This window comes from Vanacampus margaritifer, chromosome 7 (assembly GCF_051991255.1).
Source record: "Vanacampus margaritifer isolate UIUO_Vmar chromosome 7, RoL_Vmar_1.0, whole genome shotgun sequence".
NCBI lineage: Eukaryota > Metazoa > Chordata > Actinopteri > Syngnathiformes > Syngnathidae > Vanacampus > Vanacampus margaritifer.
In genome coordinates, this window is record NC_135438.1 from 4,440,992 (window position 1) to 4,460,902 (window position 19,911).

At 39.2% G+C, this 19,911-nt stretch overlaps 2 protein-coding genes across 3 annotated transcripts; one reads left to right on the forward strand and one right to left on the reverse strand.

Moving 5' to 3' along the window:
* The first annotated feature begins 470 nt into the window (after positions 1 to 470).
* prmt9 (protein arginine methyltransferase 9) lies at positions 471 to 13,811 on the forward strand. 2 transcript variants are annotated; one of them, XM_077571316.1, is made up of 14 exons: positions 471 to 769; positions 1,643 to 1,846; positions 1,937 to 2,085; positions 3,098 to 3,334; positions 3,430 to 3,597; positions 4,343 to 4,445; positions 4,666 to 4,775; positions 5,521 to 5,713; positions 7,790 to 7,973; positions 9,942 to 10,303; positions 11,299 to 11,621; positions 12,020 to 12,173; positions 12,584 to 12,706; positions 13,447 to 13,811. In XM_077571316.1, exons 2-14 carry the CDS (start codon positions 1,646 to 1,648, stop codon positions 13,666 to 13,668), a joined length of 2,529 nt encoding a protein of 842 aa, XP_077427442.1. In that variant the 5' UTR covers positions 471 to 769; positions 1,643 to 1,645; the 3' UTR covers positions 13,669 to 13,811. The 2 variants fall into 2 exon arrangements, with proteins under 2 accessions (XP_077427442.1, XP_077427443.1); XM_077571317.1 differs by lacking the exons at positions 471 to 769; positions 1,643 to 1,846; positions 1,937 to 2,085 and having other exon boundaries at positions 3,169 to 3,312.
* Positions 13,807 to 19,061, reverse strand: tmem184c (transmembrane protein 184C). The gene is made up of 10 exons (XM_077571319.1): positions 18,472 to 19,061; positions 17,641 to 17,771; positions 17,542 to 17,578; positions 17,054 to 17,259; positions 16,815 to 16,889; positions 16,655 to 16,748; positions 16,444 to 16,556; positions 16,245 to 16,344; positions 15,053 to 15,224; positions 13,807 to 14,838 (listed from the first exon to the last, which is right to left on the reverse strand). Exons 1-10 carry the CDS (start codon positions 18,586 to 18,588, stop codon positions 14,552 to 14,554), a joined length of 1,332 nt encoding a protein of 443 aa, XP_077427445.1. The 5' UTR covers positions 18,589 to 19,061; the 3' UTR covers positions 13,807 to 14,551.
* Positions 19,062 to 19,911: the final 850 nt, after the last annotated feature.

Consider the following 19,911-nt stretch of genomic DNA (forward strand, 5'->3'; position numbering starts at 1 on the left):
GGCCCTGTCCATAAGCCCCGATTTATTTATTTATTTATATTTAAAGAATGTCGAATGTTCCAGAGTTTTGTTTGATTTTATAATTTCAAACAATAATTCTTTATGTGTATCATTATCATTAGTACAGTAAATATACTGTATCAAACTCATTTATTTGGCTCTGTCGTTATCTTTTTGGCCTATTTAAAACCGTAGAAACTATTCTTTAAAAAAAAAAAAATCATTGTCGTTTACTAGATTAAATCGTACAATTTGGGTTGAATGGGTTTACCCGTACAATATTTCCCACCAGCTGACATACATTTTCAATTTCTGGACAACGGAACAATTGTCTTGATTTCCTAAAGGTGTTTGGGGCTTAATGAGCTCCAACTGAGTATTTTTTTCTTAAACATACAAAATACGTTTTGACTTTTTTTTAACCGTGGGAAATTACTGTACAAGCTGAGGCAGAACTATGTTTGCCTATGTGTTTAACACCCGAGCTTATTTACCGGAAGGACCTGACTAGCTAAACAATGCTATTAGCTCCGGTTTTACAACGCATGTATTTGAATTTGTGGACAACCTTACGTAGTGGTGATTTCGTTCTGCCTTTTTGAGCCGACTGCGAGATGCCTCCCTGGAGAGGAAGAACATTACGGAGGCTTACCATTAAAGACATATTTTGACGTAATGCGTGTCTGAAACGTCACCAACGTCGTTTGTATTGTTTACTTTTTATGAAACGACAAGTATCTCATCTTTCTGTGTTCTAAACTCGCTCACGGTAAGTCAACAATAATGACGCATGGTTAGTTGCATGTTTAGTGTAATAAATGTCCATGACGCATAATTCAGCTCATTTGTTGTATTTCATCAACACATAACTTGTTATATGCAGTGTCCCAATTTTACAGTATATCAGTAAATGACAAAATGTGTCCTTAGAGTGACAACCCTTTTGCACACACATAAAAATATACTAATGCCTAAATTGATTTGATTATAAATATTATAAAGAAAAACATATGAGATAAAATTGGAATTATGCAAGATTAAATAAAATGATAATATGACAAAAATAAAGTTATTTTATAGGGTTAATAGCAAAATATGATAGCATTCGGTAAAAGCATGCTGTAAGTTACAAGTATAACGTCATATTATTACAAGAAAAATCTATTTGTAATATTTTGATATTGTACTGTATTAGCAAAATAGCAAAAGTAAAGAAACATTACAAGGTGTAGAAAAAAGGTCTTAGTTTTACAGTGAGCTAATCAGAGTTTAATGAGACTAACAACAAAATATCACCAGAATAAAGCGGCAACATTGAAAAAGTGTCCTAATTTTCTTGGAATACAGTTTTTAGATGATATAATAATGTCAAAATGGGCAGCATGGTGCAATAGTGGACATCTGCCTCTCAGTGAATGAAGAGGTTCCGGGTTCCAATCCCCGACTCAGGCTCCTATGTGTTTTCTGACACATACGTTGCAAAAGCATGCATGTTAGGTTGATTGAAGACTCTGCAAATGGTCCAAATTTGTGAACATGAAAGCTTGTCTAAATGTGCCCTGCTATTGACTGCTAACTATTCAGCTCCTTCTCAACGTTAATGAGGATCAATCAATTTTGTACAATTTCAACATGTTTACAGGGGATGCCTAATGCTAGCGCGAGGCCAAAGCACAGTGGCAGGAGAACCCGCAGGCGGCCCCGAGAGGATCCAGCCAGGAACGAACTGGTCTCCAGCTCCCTTGAAAGCGCCCAGCAGTGCCTCTTCAGACAAGACTATGGACCTGCATTTGTGCACTACCTCCTGGTCCTCAATCTGGCGCCCGAGTTCAAGGATTTTGCCAGGGTGAGCAGCACTCAGTTCAAAAAACCAAACCTGCATAAAGTACGTTGATGCCGATGATTACATTATTTTTTCTCTTTCTTTTTCTTGTAGGAGTCATTCCGCTTTACACTCTTTAAATGGGCCGAGGAGCTGGACTCGGCGGGCCGCATTCAGGAGCTGTTTGGGTGTTATGAACAAGCACTGGAGCTCTTCCCTGCAGATGAGGTCATTCTGAACAGCATGGGGGAGCACCTCTTCAGGTATGCCCTCCTTCTTAATGTACAGTTTAAACACTCTTAATCGGCATGTACAAATTACATAAATAACTGCTGTACTAGGAAAAATACAGAATTGACTGAAATCTTGCATGATGTGATCTTACGTATGATGAAAATTGCCGTCTTTAATTCCTAAATACAGTATAGTGATGCCCAGAAATACAACCATTTTTTTTCTTGCGAGCAAAAAAAAAAGTTAGATATGCACCCAGTATGATGGCAGTGAACAGATTTACACATTGTGTATTTACAACAGCTTTACTTTGCTTATTGCTAACAAACAATGTAAATCTCCATTGGTGGGCTAAGAAATCTATTTGTCAGCGTTAAAACTTGGGCTGCTCGATTATGAAGAAAATATTAATCACGATTAATTTGGTAATAATTGAAATCACGATTAGGACAATCATTTGTTTTTTGGTGCAAAACAAGAAAATGTTTAAACGTAAAAAACAATATTAAGACAAATACTTTTCCTTGAAACGCTATAATTAATGCAAGTTCCTTTTGGACCAAACAAGATTCTCATTCTAAAATAAAACATGTGAAAATATATACATTTAAACAACTCAAAATTAGTATTACAAATCTTTTATTTCAGTTAAAACTCTAATGAACAACGGGTATTTGAATACGAACCCATGGAGACAGAAAATTATTATTTTTTAAATATTTTTAATATCTCTCTGCACAATAACAAACATGCAATTAGGCAGCTTGGTGAAGAAGTGCTGCCAATGAAAATTCAACTCGTGTTGTTACTGACCTAATGTGGATGCAATGTGTACTTCTGCCCATAATCGTCATGGTGAGACAAGACGTGCATGCATTTAAAAAATGTTTAGCTCATTAAACAAATGATTGATTGATTGTTTTATTGTATATAAAACAATTTTAGTGAAATAAACCCTTTTAAACACAACGTTATAATATTAACCACATTATCATGTGAAATATTACTTTTTGAATCTTTTTTTTTTTTTTGACAATTCAGAATGGGCTTCCGAGATGAAGCGGCAGGCCATTTCTTCAAAGCCCTAAAGCTGAAGCCAGACTTCCCGGAAGCCAGGGAAAACTTCTACCGTGTGGCCAACTGGCTGGTGGAACGCTGGCACTTCCTCATGCTCAACGACCACGGGCGCAACCGCAAGTACCAGCAGGCCATCCAGAAGGCGGTGCGCGGCGGTTGCACCACCGTACTGGACATAGGTACTGGCACTGGGATCCTTGGGTGAGATACGGACGCTAGTGTATGTTTTGTGATTGGGTGTGACGTCATCTTGCCTTATCGCGAAGGTCATTTCGGACAATTCTCTCCATTGTCAGCATGTGCGCTAAGAAGGCGGGGGCCGGCGAGGTGTACGCCTGCGAGCTTTCCAAGACCATGTACGAGCTGGCCTGCGAGGTGGTGGCTGCTAACGGGATGGGCGGAGGCATCAAGATCCTCCACAAGAAGTCTCTGGAAATGGAAGTGCCAAAGGACATCCCGCACAGGTGCATGCAGGCTTCTTACGCAAGGATGACAAAGTGTTGTATTGATCGATCTAGCTATCTAGCTATCTAGATATATATCCAGCAAGCTATCTAGCTATCTAGCTATGTAGCTATATATCTAGCAAGCTATCTAGCTATATATCTAGCAAGCTATCTATCTCTAGCTAGCCAGCTAGCAAGCTATCTGTCTCTAGCTAGCCAGCTAGCAAGCTATCTGTCTCTAGCTAGCTAGCTAGCAAGCTATCTATCTCTAGCTAGCCAGCTAGCAAGCTATCTATCTCTAGCTAGCTAGCTAACAAGCTTTCTATCTATCTAGCTAGCGATTTACAGTGCACAATTCTCGAATCGATTCGATATGTGGCCGAATCGATGTTTAAAGATTTTTTTTTTTTAATGGAAATATTTAACAAAACGTCTTACTTGATTGGGTTCACACGTTAAGTATTGAAGAATGTTAAATGCTGTTCAAACATAAAAGAGATACAAACATATTGTTTGCTAAATACAGTGGCTCACAAAGCCTGAAGTTTCAGATGAATGAATACATTTTCATACAAATCTTACAGTGTACATGTACAAGTTTAATGATTAGTATTTTCTAATTTTTATTTTTTATTTTTTTAAATCTCAATAAACGTATAGATTCTTATCGAATCGTGACGTATGAATCGTGATACGAATCGCCATGTACTAAGCAATTCACACCCTTACTGGCCGCGCTCCATTTTATGTGTTGATCTGCCAGGGTGTCGCTGGTGGTGACGGAGACGGTAGACGCTGGCTTGTTTGGAGAAGGCATCATCGAGAGCCTCATCCATGCCTGGCACCACCTGCTACTCCCTCCACAGGTAATGGACAAAAGCTGTCATGGCAGGAGTCTAGTATAGGCGGCGGTAATGGCAGCCATAGTTTTCACTAGCAAAACGAAATGAATCAAGTAAAAAGCAGGACTTTTGTTTTTTAAAGTATATCTAGTACTGAAGAACATCTCTGTTTTGAGTCAAATAGTGATCTGCCATGTTGCAATACTGCATGTATCATAGCCAGTTGTATTGTTTTTTCATACAGAGTAAGGAGGCTGCACCCAGGGACCCTTCTGCGACCGGGAGGGTCATCCCCGCCAGAGCCACCGTGTTCGCCATGGCTGTGGAGTGCCTGGAGATCCGTCGGCATAATAAGTACATAAACCACATTGTTAGTGTTAACCCTCTGAACTGACGACTCTGATTTGGGGGAAAATGCTTATTGATTAACTCATTCACTGCCATTGACGTCTATAGACGTCAAAAATTCATTTGAACTATTTCCATTAGTTTCACTTTTTTTCCACTTTTGTTAAGAGTATGAAAACCTATAAAAAAAAAAATATTGTACATTTAGAACAGATATAAAAATTGTGATTACTTGTGAGTTAACGATTGGAAAAAAAAGATTATTAAAAATTAGGGGTGTCAGACGATTACATTTTTTTATTTTAATTAATTGCATGACTTCAATAGTTAACTTACAATTAATCACAAATTGTATATCTGTTCTAAATGTACAATAAAAAAAATTCTAGGTTTTTATACTCTTGTTAACAAATGTGGAAAAAATGTAAATCTAATAGAAATAGTTCAAATGAATTTTTGACGTCTATAGCCGTCAATGGCAGTGAATGAGTTAAGAAAAAACTCCCAAGTTAAATACAAATGAACCATGCTTCAGCACAATTTTATTTTTTTTTGCACCACTAGAGGGAGCCTCCTACCACACTTTGAGAGTCACTAGCTTACGGCACTCTAATAAAGCCAATGTTGAATGACACAATTCGGATTTTAAGAAGTAGAAGACTGCTGATTTTACATCTTTAAAATTAAAGACTGTTCATGGATAAAAATGGCCACCAACAAGCGGTGAATGCTGTGCGTTTTTTGCGTTCAGGCTTTGCGTGTCCGAGGTTGGCGGCCTGTCCTTGGCGGCGGCCGAGCAGCTGCGCAGTCCAGTGAGCTGCAGCACCGAGCCCGACGACTCCATGGAACCGTACACCACCGAGAGGCTCAGCAGGCTGCCCGGAGGCTACACGGCCCTCACCGAGCCGCTCACCGTACTCCGCATCGACTTTAACAACGTGCAGGTCAGCTGAGCTTTTCATACTTTTTTTTATGATCAGCCCAAGGAAGCACACTTTGTTATTTGTGTGTGCGGAAAGTCTTGTCTGTAGTTTTAAATAGATCATACCGTCATTTTTGTGATGGCTAAGGATTCTTACAAAGGGGAGAATTTGCAACTTTTTCTTCACTACCAATAATAAAAAAAAAAAGTCACATTAATTTTGAAAGATTAAAATCATTATAAAATGTTCCAGTGATCCACATATTTGCCATTATAAAACCTTTACAAACTCAACAGGGGATATTTGTAGCGAACGTTACCTATTTTTCAGGGAAACCCATCATCATGCATCATTTGCACCCATGTTGAAATGAAGGGGAGAAACTTGATATAATCGAACTATAACTTTGTTAAACAGAAAAAAGTCATTTGCCACCATCTTGTTGTGTCTAAATTCACTCACTGGCTTTACATGTGACAGTGTTTAACTCATTCGCTGCCATTGACGGCTATAGACGTCAAAAATTCATTTGAACTATTTCTATTAGTTTCACATTTTTTTCCACTTTTGTTAACAAGAGTATGAAAACCTAGGAAAAAAATGTATTGTACATTTAGAACAGATATAACATTTGTGATTAATCTTGAGTTTAAATAATTAAGTAATTAAACAAAAAAGAAAATATTATTAAAAAATTAGAGGCGTCAGACGATTACCTTTTTGTATTGTAATTAATTGCATTATTTCAATAGTCTTCAACTCATGACTAATCACATTTTATATCTGTTCTAAATGTACAATAAAAAAAATCTAGGTTTTCATACTCTTGTTAACAAAAGAGGAAAAAAACTTGAAACTAATAGAAATAGTTCAAATAAATTTTTGACGTCTATAGCCGTCAATGGCACTGAATGAGTTAATAAGTCCCTGCGTGTTCTTTTGTCTTCTCTGATTCTTTCTCTCTTAGCCGGGGATCTACAGTAATAACTACACCGCTTAATAATCAAACGCATAATGAATTCACTCTCATCGGTCTCCTGGAACCAAAACATTTTGCATCATCAGCGGCCTGCAGGGATCGCCTCGTTCATTGTCTCCTACCAGACTTTATTATTAACGAGTTTATCATGCAAGCAGACAAGCACAGACGCTGTTTCGTCGGCAATTGGACTGCAGACAAGCTAACCTCATTTATTCATCACCGTCACGCACAAAACTTGTTTGTGAGGGAAAATAGAAGGAATAAATAATAGTGATGAAGTTGTGTTTGTTTTTTTTAGACAATAAAACTTTAGTTTGGAAAACTAGTCACACCTAACTTACAATTTAAGCAATATGGTGAATTAAGTTAGATTTCATATCACATTTGACCAAGCAGGTGGTATTATAAATGTATTTAATATACCAATGATTTATAATTCCACCAGTACCTCTAAATTGACACTAGGTAACAGTATTGCTCTGTGAACACATTTTTGGTTCATGTTTATAATTGTCCTGAGACCAACACTTAAGGATGATTAAATGTTTATTTTATTTATTTATTGTTACACCTGCATATTTTTTGAACGGTTTCAGAAAACAAGTAAAAACAAGAGGATTCAACCTTTTATGGATTACCATGACCAGTGAGGTTGAGAGTTTTGACATTCATGGAGAAGAACTGAATTTGTATTTGGAAAACTGAATAGGAAAATATACAGAATTATAAGCGGTTCAAATAATGGATGGATGGATGAATTTTCAGTGAGGATCAAATACAGTTTCAGAAAAACTGAAAAAGAATTTTAAATATTTTTTTTCGGACTTCAGTTCCAAACTCCCGGTAATACAATCAAATTCTAATTGTACGATTCAGATTCAGGTTTTCAATGCAATGACTCAAATTCAATTCATGTAATTCAAATTCACTTTTTCAAAGCAATTATTCAAATTCAAATAGAAATGATTCAATTTGAGTTTCTGGTGGCACACGTTTCAGCCTATACTATTCATTCACCTAATGTGATCTATACTTGTTTTTTGTCTGCCATGCCTGTAGGACTTTTCCATCCCTAAATCCCAGTCAAAATGAAGAATATTGTATGTCCTTCGCAGGAGCTGGAGGGTCTGAGCTCCAGGCCGGTGCAGCGGTTGCGCTTACCGGTGCTGCGGGAAGGCGAGCTGGACGCCCTGGCCGTGTGGTTCCAGCTGCACCTGGACGAAGAGAGCAGCTTGTCAACGGGTCCCCACGAGGACACCTGCTGGGAGCAAGCCATCTACCCCGAGCACACCAGCAAGGGTAAAAGCCACCTCTCAGTAAGGGAAGCGCTCAGAGGGGCAGGAACTGGTGTCTCACGTCAGTTGGGGGTTTGGTGCCTTGCTCAAGGGTATCCTTAGCATTGTATGGGAATCTTTCCAGCAACTAGGAGGCTAATTGAACGTACAGTAAGTATTACGACCACGATTCCAATTTTTGGGTCTTTTCGATTTTGAACAATTTTCGATTAAAAAATGATTTGATTGACAATTTCTCCAGTCCGACTCGCTAATGCTAATTAGCGCGCTACTTGCGGCCCTTTCATCGCTCAAGGGTTTTCTTCCCTTTATAGTAGTGTGTGGACTCTCACACTCCACAGTTTCTCTGGGGAGAAGGAGGGGCGGAGTTTTTCTTACCTCATTTGAAATCATGTCTTCGTTTGTCAGCTGTGGCTGTCGCTTTAAGATCGCGCACGTACTCGCACACGCACCATGAACGAGCCCAACACAGATGCTGCAGTTACGCTTTGGGCCAGAGGTGGCAGTCGTGAGTAAAAAAAAAAAAGACAAACTGCACAAAGATCCCTTAAAATTCAGAATCATAATAAATGAGAATCGCTATTCTTAAGAGAATCAATTTTTTGGGCACACCCCTAGTAAGTATTATTACTAATCAGGGCAGACTAAAACTTAATTTGTAAATAAAGGACATGAATCTCTTCATGAAGCATTTCCACGTGCAATCAGAAGAGAGCGCTGTTTCCTCGCATAGAACAAAGTGTGGTCATGACGCTAATAGAGTCAGACGCTCGGCTCATCATCCGCCAGACGGCGGCTGACTTGACTGTCGCGATCGTCACGGGAATCCGTCGACATCCGCGTCCATCAACCCCATCCGCTTCTTTCCGTCCGCTGTTATTTGTGCGCCGTGATCGTCGGTGACACTCTTTAGCGACCATGAAATATGCATATCGCTCTCGTCTTGACATGAAGACGGGAACAGATGTTATTCCTCAAGGAATCCCCCACCACACCCTACCCCGCCCCCTGTCCCTTTGAATCTCATTGCTCTCCTTCCGTTCCCACTTGTCCTGATCGCCGATTCCATTTCATTTACAATTCTATCATCACCTTGCCTCAGTCAACACTTTAGCTTGACGGCTAAAAAAGACAAAATGTGTTTTGTTAGTTTTACTTTTTAGCATACATTTGCTCCATTTTATGTCCTCTTTTTTTTGGTACTTATTGACACTTTAGTTATAATATTAATAATATATTGTTTACTTGATGATAGTCGATATAACAGCAATGTTACTGTATACTCTATAATAAGGAAAAATGCAGTAATTGAATCTTAGTTCTAATTAAGGGTGTCAGGCGATAACATTTTTTATCATAATTAATCGCATGACTTCAATTTTTAACTCACGATTAATGGCAGATTTAAAGAGAAATATGGCTGCATCTTTTGTCATCAATACAGTAATTTTATAAAAAGTCATAAAGTTGAGTTAAAATTAAAAGTGTAATATTGATTGTGTTGAGGTCATCTTTTTGCCACTAGATGGCATAATGGCATTTCTAAGACGGTGACAGCTCTGCATTTGTTTTTTCATATTAAGAGCTATGTAATCTTTAACATGAAGTAACTTGTGAAATTCTGCACATTTTTTAAATTGTGAAATACAACTTGACTCCAGTCTCCACAAATATATGCATTATTATTAAATGCATTACTGCTAAATTTTTACGTGAACGTGTATGCTGCATTGCGACTGGAATTCCTGCAGTACAGGCTTTCCAAGTAAGTGGCGGTCATTAATCGCATGTTAAAAAATTTGTGGCCTTAAAGAAACTTGACATTAACTCAAAATTAACACACTAGTTTTGACACCCCTAGTTCTAATATTTATAGAACATTAAAAACAACAAAATGATCTGCAGTACTTATTTCTAATGTTTCCAAATTTTTGCGAGCCAACAATTGAATGTGTTGTTTTTTTCCCATCAGGTTTCCTCCTACAAGGCGGCGACGAGCTGATTGTGGAAGTGTCCTGCCGGGACGCCTACCTGCGGCTGTGCAGCGTGGCCGTGTTGCGAAGCGGTCAGCAGATCCATCTGGGCACGACTCCGGACCCTCACGACTCCGACGGCCTCGTCCCCAACGCGGAAGCGGAGCTGTGCAGTGCCCTGGCGTCGCTCCAAACGCGCCAACAACACGACGTCTGCATGCTGGAGTGCTCGGAAATGGCGCTCTTGAACAATTCCGACTACCATCGCAGTTTTGCCGGCGCCTTGTCCAAACTCATCAGCCGGTTGAAGGCCCAATCCCAGAGCATGGAGGACCCCGATGTTCCTATGCAAGTTGGGAAAGTATGGAATTTGATGTGATGGATTTCTAGGTTGAATAATAATTACGGGTGTCAGGCGATTACAATTTTTAATCGTAATTAACTCATTTAATCCTAGCCATTTTCATTGGAGCAACCCCTTCAATACCAGCTGTTTTTACTGGATGTTGACTGATCTTGCCAGGCTTACAAAATATTGTGTTCTATTGCTATAAAAACATGGAACCTACCAAACGAAAGATTAAACCGCTTATGACGTATTGATACGTCTTCTGTATGGGAAGAGTTAATCGCATGGCTTCAATAGTTAACTCACGATTAATTTCAAATTTTATATCTGTTCTAAATGTACAATAAAATATAAAATGTTTTCATACTCTTAATATAAAAGTGGAGGGGGAAAATCTAATAGAAATATGGCTGCATCTTTTAGTCATTGATACGGTAATTTCATAATAATTCATAAAATTTAGTTAAAATAAATAAATAATACAGGGATGTGATTTTTCCGCTAATTCGCGGAATTCCGCTTTTTTTTATCCCCCCCCCAAAAAAATCTTTTTTTTTTTTTTTTTTGTAGTAGTTCATTGTGTATGCACATGACTCCGACAGATAACATCTTCTGCTATAACAAAGACATTTGTGGTATGCTCTAATATGAGTTACTTTTCATTTGGTCATGATATAATTATTTCTTCATGCTCTCCCCCCCCCCCCCCCCCACTGGGCACTGCCCTGGACCTAGCTGGGTGCCAGCGGCCCCCAGACCCCCGGCTAAATTTTCAGATAATTTCACTTTGGTCAAATCACATCCCTGATAATAAGTGTGATATTGATTTGCATTGAGGTCACTTCTCTGCCACTAGATGGCATAATTGCATTTGTAATTTGTCATTTTTCTTTTTATATTAAGTTAAATAGAACTGTACTATTCTGTCAACTAAAATGTCACAAATTATTATTTTTGTCCAAGCTATTGAATTTCTTAGCAGAAAGTTTGTCATTTAATATGTGTAGGAACCCTGCGCCGCGGACCCTCTGTACATTCTGGACGTGTCGGAGGGTTTCTCCCTGCTCTCCCTCATCGCCGCCAGCCAGGGCGGGGTGAAGGCTTACAGCTCGGTGGAGAAGAGAAAGCAACAGGAAGTGCTGGGACGCCTGGCGCGCGCCAACGGCGTTCTGGAGGGGAGCTTGGAGTTCTGGCTCAACCACGGCGAGGATGAGCAAGGGCCGCTGCAGAGGCCCTCGCGGGAGAAACTGTGGAGCGCCATCCTCCTGGACTGCGTGGAGACGTGCGGACTCGTCAGGCAGAAGCTGATGGAGAAGGCGTCTCTGGCCAGGTGAGCAAAGCTTGTTTACGTTTTTTATTTTTTTGTGGGGGTTAATGAGAAAATGGTCCATTCAAATTCATAGTTATTCTGAACAGCAAAAATAAACCCAATAAAAGGAAATTTGTATTACTTTGTATTTCCAGCACTAATGTGAGAATAAATTGACAATAAAGTTGGCTTTGGCTTAGAAATGCAATTGTGCTTAAATACAACTGAATTGTACTTCACAATGTACTGTACTTTATGAAAAGAAAAAAAAAAAGTTTAACCCACTATAACGTCATGCATCGTTTAAACATTTTTCTTCACCACTAGAGTAGAGTAGCAAACATTTCAGGCAAATTTTTATTTAAAATGTCCACATTTTACAACCTCCCGGAACATTCCCAAATGATTTATTTCCTAAGATGTCTGCTGGAGCACGGCGGTCGCGTCTTCCCGCACAAAATGGTGGTTTTCGGCATGCTGGTGGAGTCGGACACGCTGCTGCTGGAGAGCGCCGTGCAGGGCCGCGAGCCTACGCTGGACTTCAACATAGCGCCGTTCATCAACCAGTTCACCGTAAGTAGCCATAAAACGGGGGGGGGGGGGGGGGGGGGGGGGGTCCTAAAGAAAACACCTCCAGATCTGCATGTGGCCCTTCCATCCATATGCTGTGGCTCTCTGTGACGGAGCAAAATAAATACATTTTAAATTCTACATTTAAAGTATGCATCCTGTCTGCCAATGTACAGCAACTGATTTATTTTTTAAAGATGTATTTAGCTATTCGACCCCTGCTGGGCAAATCGTGGTACTACCGAACCTGGAAAAACTATTTTACACTCCTTATTTAAAGTGACTGTAGTTGGCACAACTAATGCATTCCGTGAATACAATTCTGTACAACCCCATCAGTCAGTCAGTCAATCAATCAATCAATCAATCAATCAATCAATCAATCAATCAATCAATGGTGCTTTGTGTTTCAGGTTCCGGTCCACGTATTCCTGGATTTCTCCACATTGGCTTGTCGACACCTTAGTGAACCAGCTGAACTCTTCGTTCTGAACCTCATGGACGCTAATGCTAATTATGACGACAGGGAGGTGCAGGTGGGTTAACGAGAAAAAAAAAAGTAGAAATTAACCAAAAACTAAAATTAGCAACAGCACGAGAAAATCTAACAAGAACATTTTCGACTTCAGTTTCGAAAGAAAAGAAAAAAAGATTTTAAAAAGTTGCCAGCCTGCTAGCTAATTATTAGCTAGTGCAATACGTTAAAGTATCAGTCAATGGGAATAAAAAAAAATGCGGTAGTAAAAATCTACAAAAATAAAATAAGCATCACCGCAAAACAATTAAGAAAGAAACAGAAGCCCAGTCACAGAAGAACTAAATCAAAAACCTTTTGGTTACAAAAGTCTAATCTATAATAGCACCTATCAAGTAAGACGAATGCGGACAGGAAAAAATAGAAATCTATCAGAATATAATTAGCAATAGTGTGACACATATTAACTCTTTGACTGCCAAAATCCTATGGAGGAGTGCCAAAGACGTTAAAAGACGTTTTTTCAGAACAGAGGTGAAACTAACCATTTTCTATTGTTGATTACTGAAAAACGGAATAAGGTAGAAACAAACTTTTTTTTCTGATGAAAGATGAGAGTCCAATCTTTCATTTGGTAGTATGTGTGTTTCCATAGTCCAAACACATCATTTTCTGTGGACCTTGAAAGATCAGTCAAAAATGCTTAAATCGGCTGGCCCCCACGGCATCCCTTTTCTGAAAACGTCTGGCAGTCAAAGAGATACTAGCCTACAAAGTTATCAATACGACCGCTCTGCCTAGATCCGGACGACGACTTCGGGCAGAATCACGGCAGTGCCCTTCTGGTACGACATCCACCTGGACGAGGACATTTGCGTCAGCACGCTGGCCCCGAACTCTCACTGGAAGCAGGCCGCCGTGGTCCTGCAGCGCCCCCTGGAGGTGGCGGCCGGAGAGCAGGTCCGGCTCATGGTCAAATTCCGCAACAGCAGCATCTCCGTAGATGTGCGAAGAGACGAGTGATGTTGCAACAACGTGGGCTGGATCATCGTCAACTGGTAGCATGAATGATTTTAAATGGTGCCATTGGTCTTAATGTCACGTCTGTCTAAAATTAGCAACAACAAAAAAATGCATTTTTAGTAATAAATACAAATAGGAAAGAATGAACTGTCTTTTATTCAAAACAAACCACCATTTGTTGTTTTATAATTGATTTAATTGGAAAAAATAAAGCTGTGGAAGGCATTAGAATGAAGGCCCACACTGAAAAGAAATAAATTATACACACCAGTATGTATTTTTTTTCTCTCAACAATCATAATCTTAATGAGAACAAAAATATTTTTATCAAATAAAAGTACTGCACTTCTATTTTCCACATTTTTTCAAGAATTTTATTTTTTAATAAACTTAGTGGGGGGACAAATATGCTTCTTTCTTTTCTTCGTCTTTCCAAACATTGTACAGCTTTTTCTTAAAAAAAAAAAAAATACAACTTTTCTACTTGGGGAAGAAAAAAATTGGTCATTTTTTTGGTCATTATAAAACTTTCTTCTCATAACATTCTGCCTTCATTCTTGTGGTATAATTAGCTTGTCTTTTCAGTGTGGCCCTAAAATACTCCTCAGTACATGACACACATAACACTCAGTTTGTAATTTGACACCAGAAATGTGCTTATCCCTGCAAATAAGTAACAAATGAGGCTAAATGGCTAAGGCTACAGCTTTAAAATGTGACTTTAAAGTCTTATTAATGAGAGTTGTGAGTCAGTTGTGTGAACCAACATAAAATGAAGTGTCAGTCCCTCACTGGACATTCTTGCAGCTGTCATGTTATTGATTTGTTTGCCACAGTCAAAATGAAGTCTTTGGGTCCTGCCCATTTATTAGCGATTATGCGACTATGTGATGTCGATCAGATCCGCCTGCGTCTGCTCATTGGCTCCGTCATCGTCGTCCTCGCTTGTGTCACTTTTGACTTCCTGTTTTTGGCTGAGGTCGGCGGGGGCTGACACAGAGTGGGGTGTCCTTCCCATGCCCTGGTAACGCCCGCCGGGCGACGGCGGATCGGATGCCACCTCGGCGATGGCGTCCTGGGAAGCTGACGATGAGAGGAGGCCGGAGCGCTCGCCGGAGTTCTGCGCCTCGCCGGAATACGGCTTTCGGGCGTGACCCATCACTGTTCGGCCTGTCAAGTAAGACAAAAAAAATGGCATGAATAAAAAGAGTTTTCCGACATATCTATGTTATTTGTGGTACAACTAATAGATATTTTTCTGATGAATTATGTCTATTCCTATATAGTGTATTTTAAAATTCCACTTATTCCAATTGTGTTGCTCCAAGGTTCCACTCCCAGTACGCAGATCTCAAAGTAATAACAGAATTGAATTGTCACTGACCGACGTTGCGGACTTGTTCCGAGATGTCGGCCCTGACGTCGGAGACGTCCCACATGGCCATGAAGGAGTCAAAGCAGGAGCCCTCCTCGGCCTCCTGGATGTAAGGCTTGTACGTGAAGCTCACGTGATGAGCTATGGCCGCCAGGAACATCTCCACGCAGATCACAAAGTCCTGAGTCGGCCAGCGAGCGAGAGAGCGAGAGAGACAAACCGTTTGAACGTTTGGCCACACAGCAACAGCAGCTGATGACAATCGTTAACATGCTAGCTCACTACGACTAGAGGTAAGCTAACTGAATAACAATCAAGTCAACAGCGAACAAGCTAACTCATTAACTAACGGTCAGATTGAACAAAACAAAAAAAGACAACAAACACTGATTAACTAGTCAACTATAGCCTACTAAGTAATTAACTAAACAACAGTGAACTACCTAACTACAGCTGAATAGTGAACACTAGTGATGCGCATGACAATTCTTGTGAACTAAATCTTTAGAATCAGTTCATTAAAAAGAACCATTCAAAAGATTTGTTAATTTAACACCCCCCCCCATTAGTTTCTTTTTAACGAAACGTATGAACGACACAACACTAGCGCCCCCCCCCCCCTCCAAATACGGACTAATTAATGACATTAAACAATCTATTAAGTTAACCAGCATGCATTGCAAAAAAAAAAATCAAATTAACTTTCAACTTGTGATTTATATTAGTTATTAACTAATGACAACAGTGAACAGGCCAACTGACTGTCCAACTGCCTAGCTAACTACAACAGTTAACTAAACAAGCTAATTAACCACAACCAACAAGTTAAGAAATAACGATCAGGGTGACTAACTACAACCACCAAATGAATAACTAATGCTCGAGTTGACTTTCAACAATAGCGAACAAGCTAGCTGAATAGCTAATTAGCGAATTAGCTCACAACGACGACAAAAAAAATCCAACAATCAAGTTGACTTAACTACAGCAATAAACAAGCTAACTGACAAATAATCAGGTTAACTAAAGTACACATTGCTAACTACAACCAACAAAAATAAATCGTGTTCACAAAAATTGAACAAGTGAACTGATTATTAAGCTGACTAACCAACAAGCACAACGAACAAGCTAAGTAATAAAAAAAGCACAAAGTGGCTAACAAATAAAACTAATGAACGTGTGCACTTGATTTGTTCACCTGTAGTCCGGTGGCTACGGCCTCCACGCTTTGCCAGTCCCACGTACGTTTCTCAGAGATGATGCCCACCTTCACCAGCAAGGCGATGAGCACAGCTTGCCTGAATTTTTTTATTTAAAAAAAATTACATCAAATAAAGACCATTGCGACAACTCCCCGAAATGATGTCATCTTGAAAAAAAGAATTGACAATGTTTACCAAAATGACACGAACACCACCATTTTGACACATAGGAACTTGCCCACCGGCTTGATGGGACTCAGCTCCTCTCGCAGAGCCCTGTAGAACAGCACCAGGCAGTACATGGCAAACTGGACGGACACAAGAATAACATTACATACAAACGACATGACATATGATACATGTATATGTATTATATGATATAGCACAAATGGAGAGTTAAAAGTACCAGCTGTGACATGTTGTTGACAATAACCAGGTAGGTCCAAGCATTGGTGGAGCTGAAGTTGCCTTCGTCGTACACTTTGCATAGTTGACAGATCCTAACAAGATGAGAACGAAGCATCAAAACAAATAATATATTCAAAGATGAATGACGTGTGACTTACAGAGCGATAACCGTTGTGACAGGTCGAACCACCGTGTACTGCAACACTCCCAGCTTGCACCTTAATAGCAAAACCCTTTGAAGGAAATGCAACATAATTCACTCAATAAAATAAAAATACTGGATATAATTAAAATAAAATTACCGGGAACTATGACAATTTATTATCGTGATTTTCATAATCATGTTACACAGAGTGATCTGGCAATTTTGGAGCCGTAACAGACGAAGTAAACTCACTCTCCCATTGGCCAAGGTGGGCAGCAGCACAGGGGCGGGAGGTGCTTCTGCTGCTCCTGGACCTCAAGCATCATGACCAAGCTGGGGTACTGGTTCTCTAGGTAGTTAAGCAGGAAGGTCATGAAGTTGTAGATCACGTAAGCCTCGTAGCACTCCCGGCACGTGTCCACGTAGATGGCGATGTGGGGATATTTCAGGGCAATCCACTGAAATATTGAGGGAAAAAAACTTGCAAGTTCACATCGTAAGCTAGCCGCTAGCTACCAACCTGGACAAAAGTTCATGTGCTCCGTGTTATGTTTTAGTATTTTACACTATATTCGTGGTCAATATCATTGTATACTTGAGTAATGTCACATGCCTCCTCATTCAAGTTAAATTTGACTGTTCTTAAAATGTTTTAACTACTTCATATATTGCACTTATACTGTCATGAAGGAAGTGGTAGGTTTCACGATGCCGATATAAAAAATATAAAAAATACTCACACTATCCAAGCTGTAGATTGGCACCATCCACAATATTCTAGAAAGAAAACACATTTTTAAAATGTCATTTTCTATGACAACATTCAAATGCTTCTTTACCTGATGATAGGTTTCTGAAGCTCTGGCTGAGTGTAGTGAACCAGATGCTGCAGGATGCCCCATAACGATATGGGGATGGTCATGAAGACAAAAATCCCGGCTATGAACCATGCCTTGTTATGAGTGCCAACCTACCATGAGAATAATAATGATAAATTAAAACAAAAACTCCCAACAAAATAATCAAGTGGTTGTCATGTTGCTGTTGGGGACAATATTGCTGTTAAAGCCACAGAACCAAGGTTTGTAAATAAGTACCTGCTACTTTAAAAATAAGGCCCAATAACAATATCTGGTATCGGTACAAAAAAAAGTTAAGAAAAAATAAGACGTTCATCAATAATAATAATAATAATAATTTCATTTTTCATGCAGTGGTTTTGCTTTTGCCCATACTGTACCAATATGGCAGTTTGACAATCTTTGGATGTGTTTAAACACATTTAAAACACCAAAAACATTTTTTAAATATCTTTGATCAAAATATTCAAAACAATCAGGACAAGTAACATATTACAATAGCCCCCCCCCCCCCCCCCCCCCCCAAAAAAAATTATGAAATGCGTTTGTATGAACTAAATGGCACTTCTCCAATGGTTTTGCCGGATACCTTACCAATATGGCGGCTCATACACCAAGTTTTGTTTAAAGCCCTTTTAAAACACGCACAAACGTGATAAAAGCATGATAATGTTGAATGACAATCACAACTTTTTTTTTTAAATCGCTGACATAAAATGACGAAAGTTTCTTCAATTTAAAATCATTAGTAGTATTAACGCAAGGCATTCCCCATAATGCATCGCGCTCAGGTAATGGCAGCCCGCTCACCTCTGACTTCTGAAGTTCCCAGACGCATAGCGGCAGGACCACAAGCAGCAATAAAATATACAACAAGACCACCAGAGGCCGAATCCATCTTCTCCAATTCCCGCATGAACAAGGCATTGTTGCATGAAGATGCCAAGCTATTTTTATTTTATTTTTTCAGAACCCGAATTATGAAAGTTTTTAGCGGCTCACGAAACATTGGACGAACCGCAAAGTTAACGGATGCCGCGTTTCCACCGCAGGAACAAAGCCGTCCTTGTCCCCAAGTGAGTGACGTCGTCGTTATTGTTCCGATGGCATGCTAATTGTCAACTCATGTGACTTTAATATCCCCTAGCCGAGTGGCTAGGCTAGTAGTGTTAGCTTGCCAATCATTTTACCATGTAAACAAACGTACGTACGTGGCTGCATTCAAACAGCTGTCGAAAGTCTCTTAATCTTATTCTCTTATTGAAACGTCATTCTAATACCAAGACAAATGATCCCTCTTTTAACAAATCTCAATAATCTGAACTCTGTTTTCTTTGGTAGTAAACCTCAAAGTTTACAAAATACTTATTTCCTTCTCGTCTACTTCCTGCTTCCGGGTGTAGCCCCGGTTACAAATCAGATTTGATTGGTGATATTGTTTCCGTGAGCCAATCAGCGAAGAGGGTTTTGTACATGCAGGAGGAGTTGGATAGTTTGATTGTTATTCACGCTTTCCACCAGATGGCGATGTTTATTAACAATTGTTAATCAGTACAGCATGTGATCAGATTTATTGTTTTTTTGTTTACATTAGAAATTAACATTGAAAATATAACCAGAAGCTTTATTCTGAACTTTTAGGTGTATATTTCTAATAATGAAAGAGGAGATTAAATCATATTGCAATGCTTTGGCAGTGATATTTCTTTATCATAACTTAATAATAAAAGGTCCAAAGCATGTATGATAGTGTGAATATAAACAATTTGTTCTGGGGTTATCATGTGTCCATTATGAAACATTTTTATTGCCCATGTAATGTTTAAAGCAACAATTAATATATTGTTACTTTACTTTACTATATTGTGACTCATCCATTGTATAAGACTAAAATAAATGTAAAGCCACGGCAGTGTTGAGGCAAAGCATTTAGAGAAGTCAAAATACAGTCTGGTGGCAAAATGTAGATACCTGGCTAAACCGTCCGTCTTCAAAAATGTTTGCATTATTTTGCTCCATAAAGGAGAATAGGGAATATAAATCATAAGACTCAATAAAACTAACAAAGTAAAATGACTCACCAATTCCTGCCCACCAAAATCAACGTTGTGCTTTGTAACATGAACTATTATACAAGTGAAAAAATAATTGATCGCTATTGTAGTGAATTTATTGACCATCGTTGAACTCATGGGGAAGACGACGGCGTATGTCTGGGAGGTGAGTCTCCACATTAAAAACAAACTATGT

Bases quoted from the DNA above. Each gene is read 5' to 3' on its own strand.
- prmt9 (XM_077571316.1), top strand. From the start codon at position 1,646: ATGCCTAATGCTAGCGCGAGGCCAAAGCACAGTGGCAGGAGAACCCGC. The intron at 4,446-4,665 runs GTAATGGACAAA...TTTTTCATACAG, and splicing joins ACCTGCTACTCCCTCCACAG to AGTAAGGAGGCTGCACCCAG. The intron at 4,776-5,520 runs GTACATAAACCA...TTTTGCGTTCAG, and splicing joins GAGATCCGTCGGCATAATAA to GCTTTGCGTGTCCGAGGTTG.
- tmem184c (XM_077571319.1), bottom strand. From the start codon at position 18,588: ATGCCTTGTTCATGCGGGAATTGGAGAAGATGGATTCGGCCTCTGGTG. The intron at 17,260-17,541 runs GTGAGTATTTTT...TCAATATTTCAG, and splicing joins CAATCTACAGCTTGGATAGT to TGGATTGCCCTGAAATATCC. The intron at 16,890-17,053 runs GTGAGTTTACTT...TTTCCTTCAAAG, and splicing joins CCACCTTGGCCAATGGGAGA to GGTTTTGCTATTAAGGTGCA.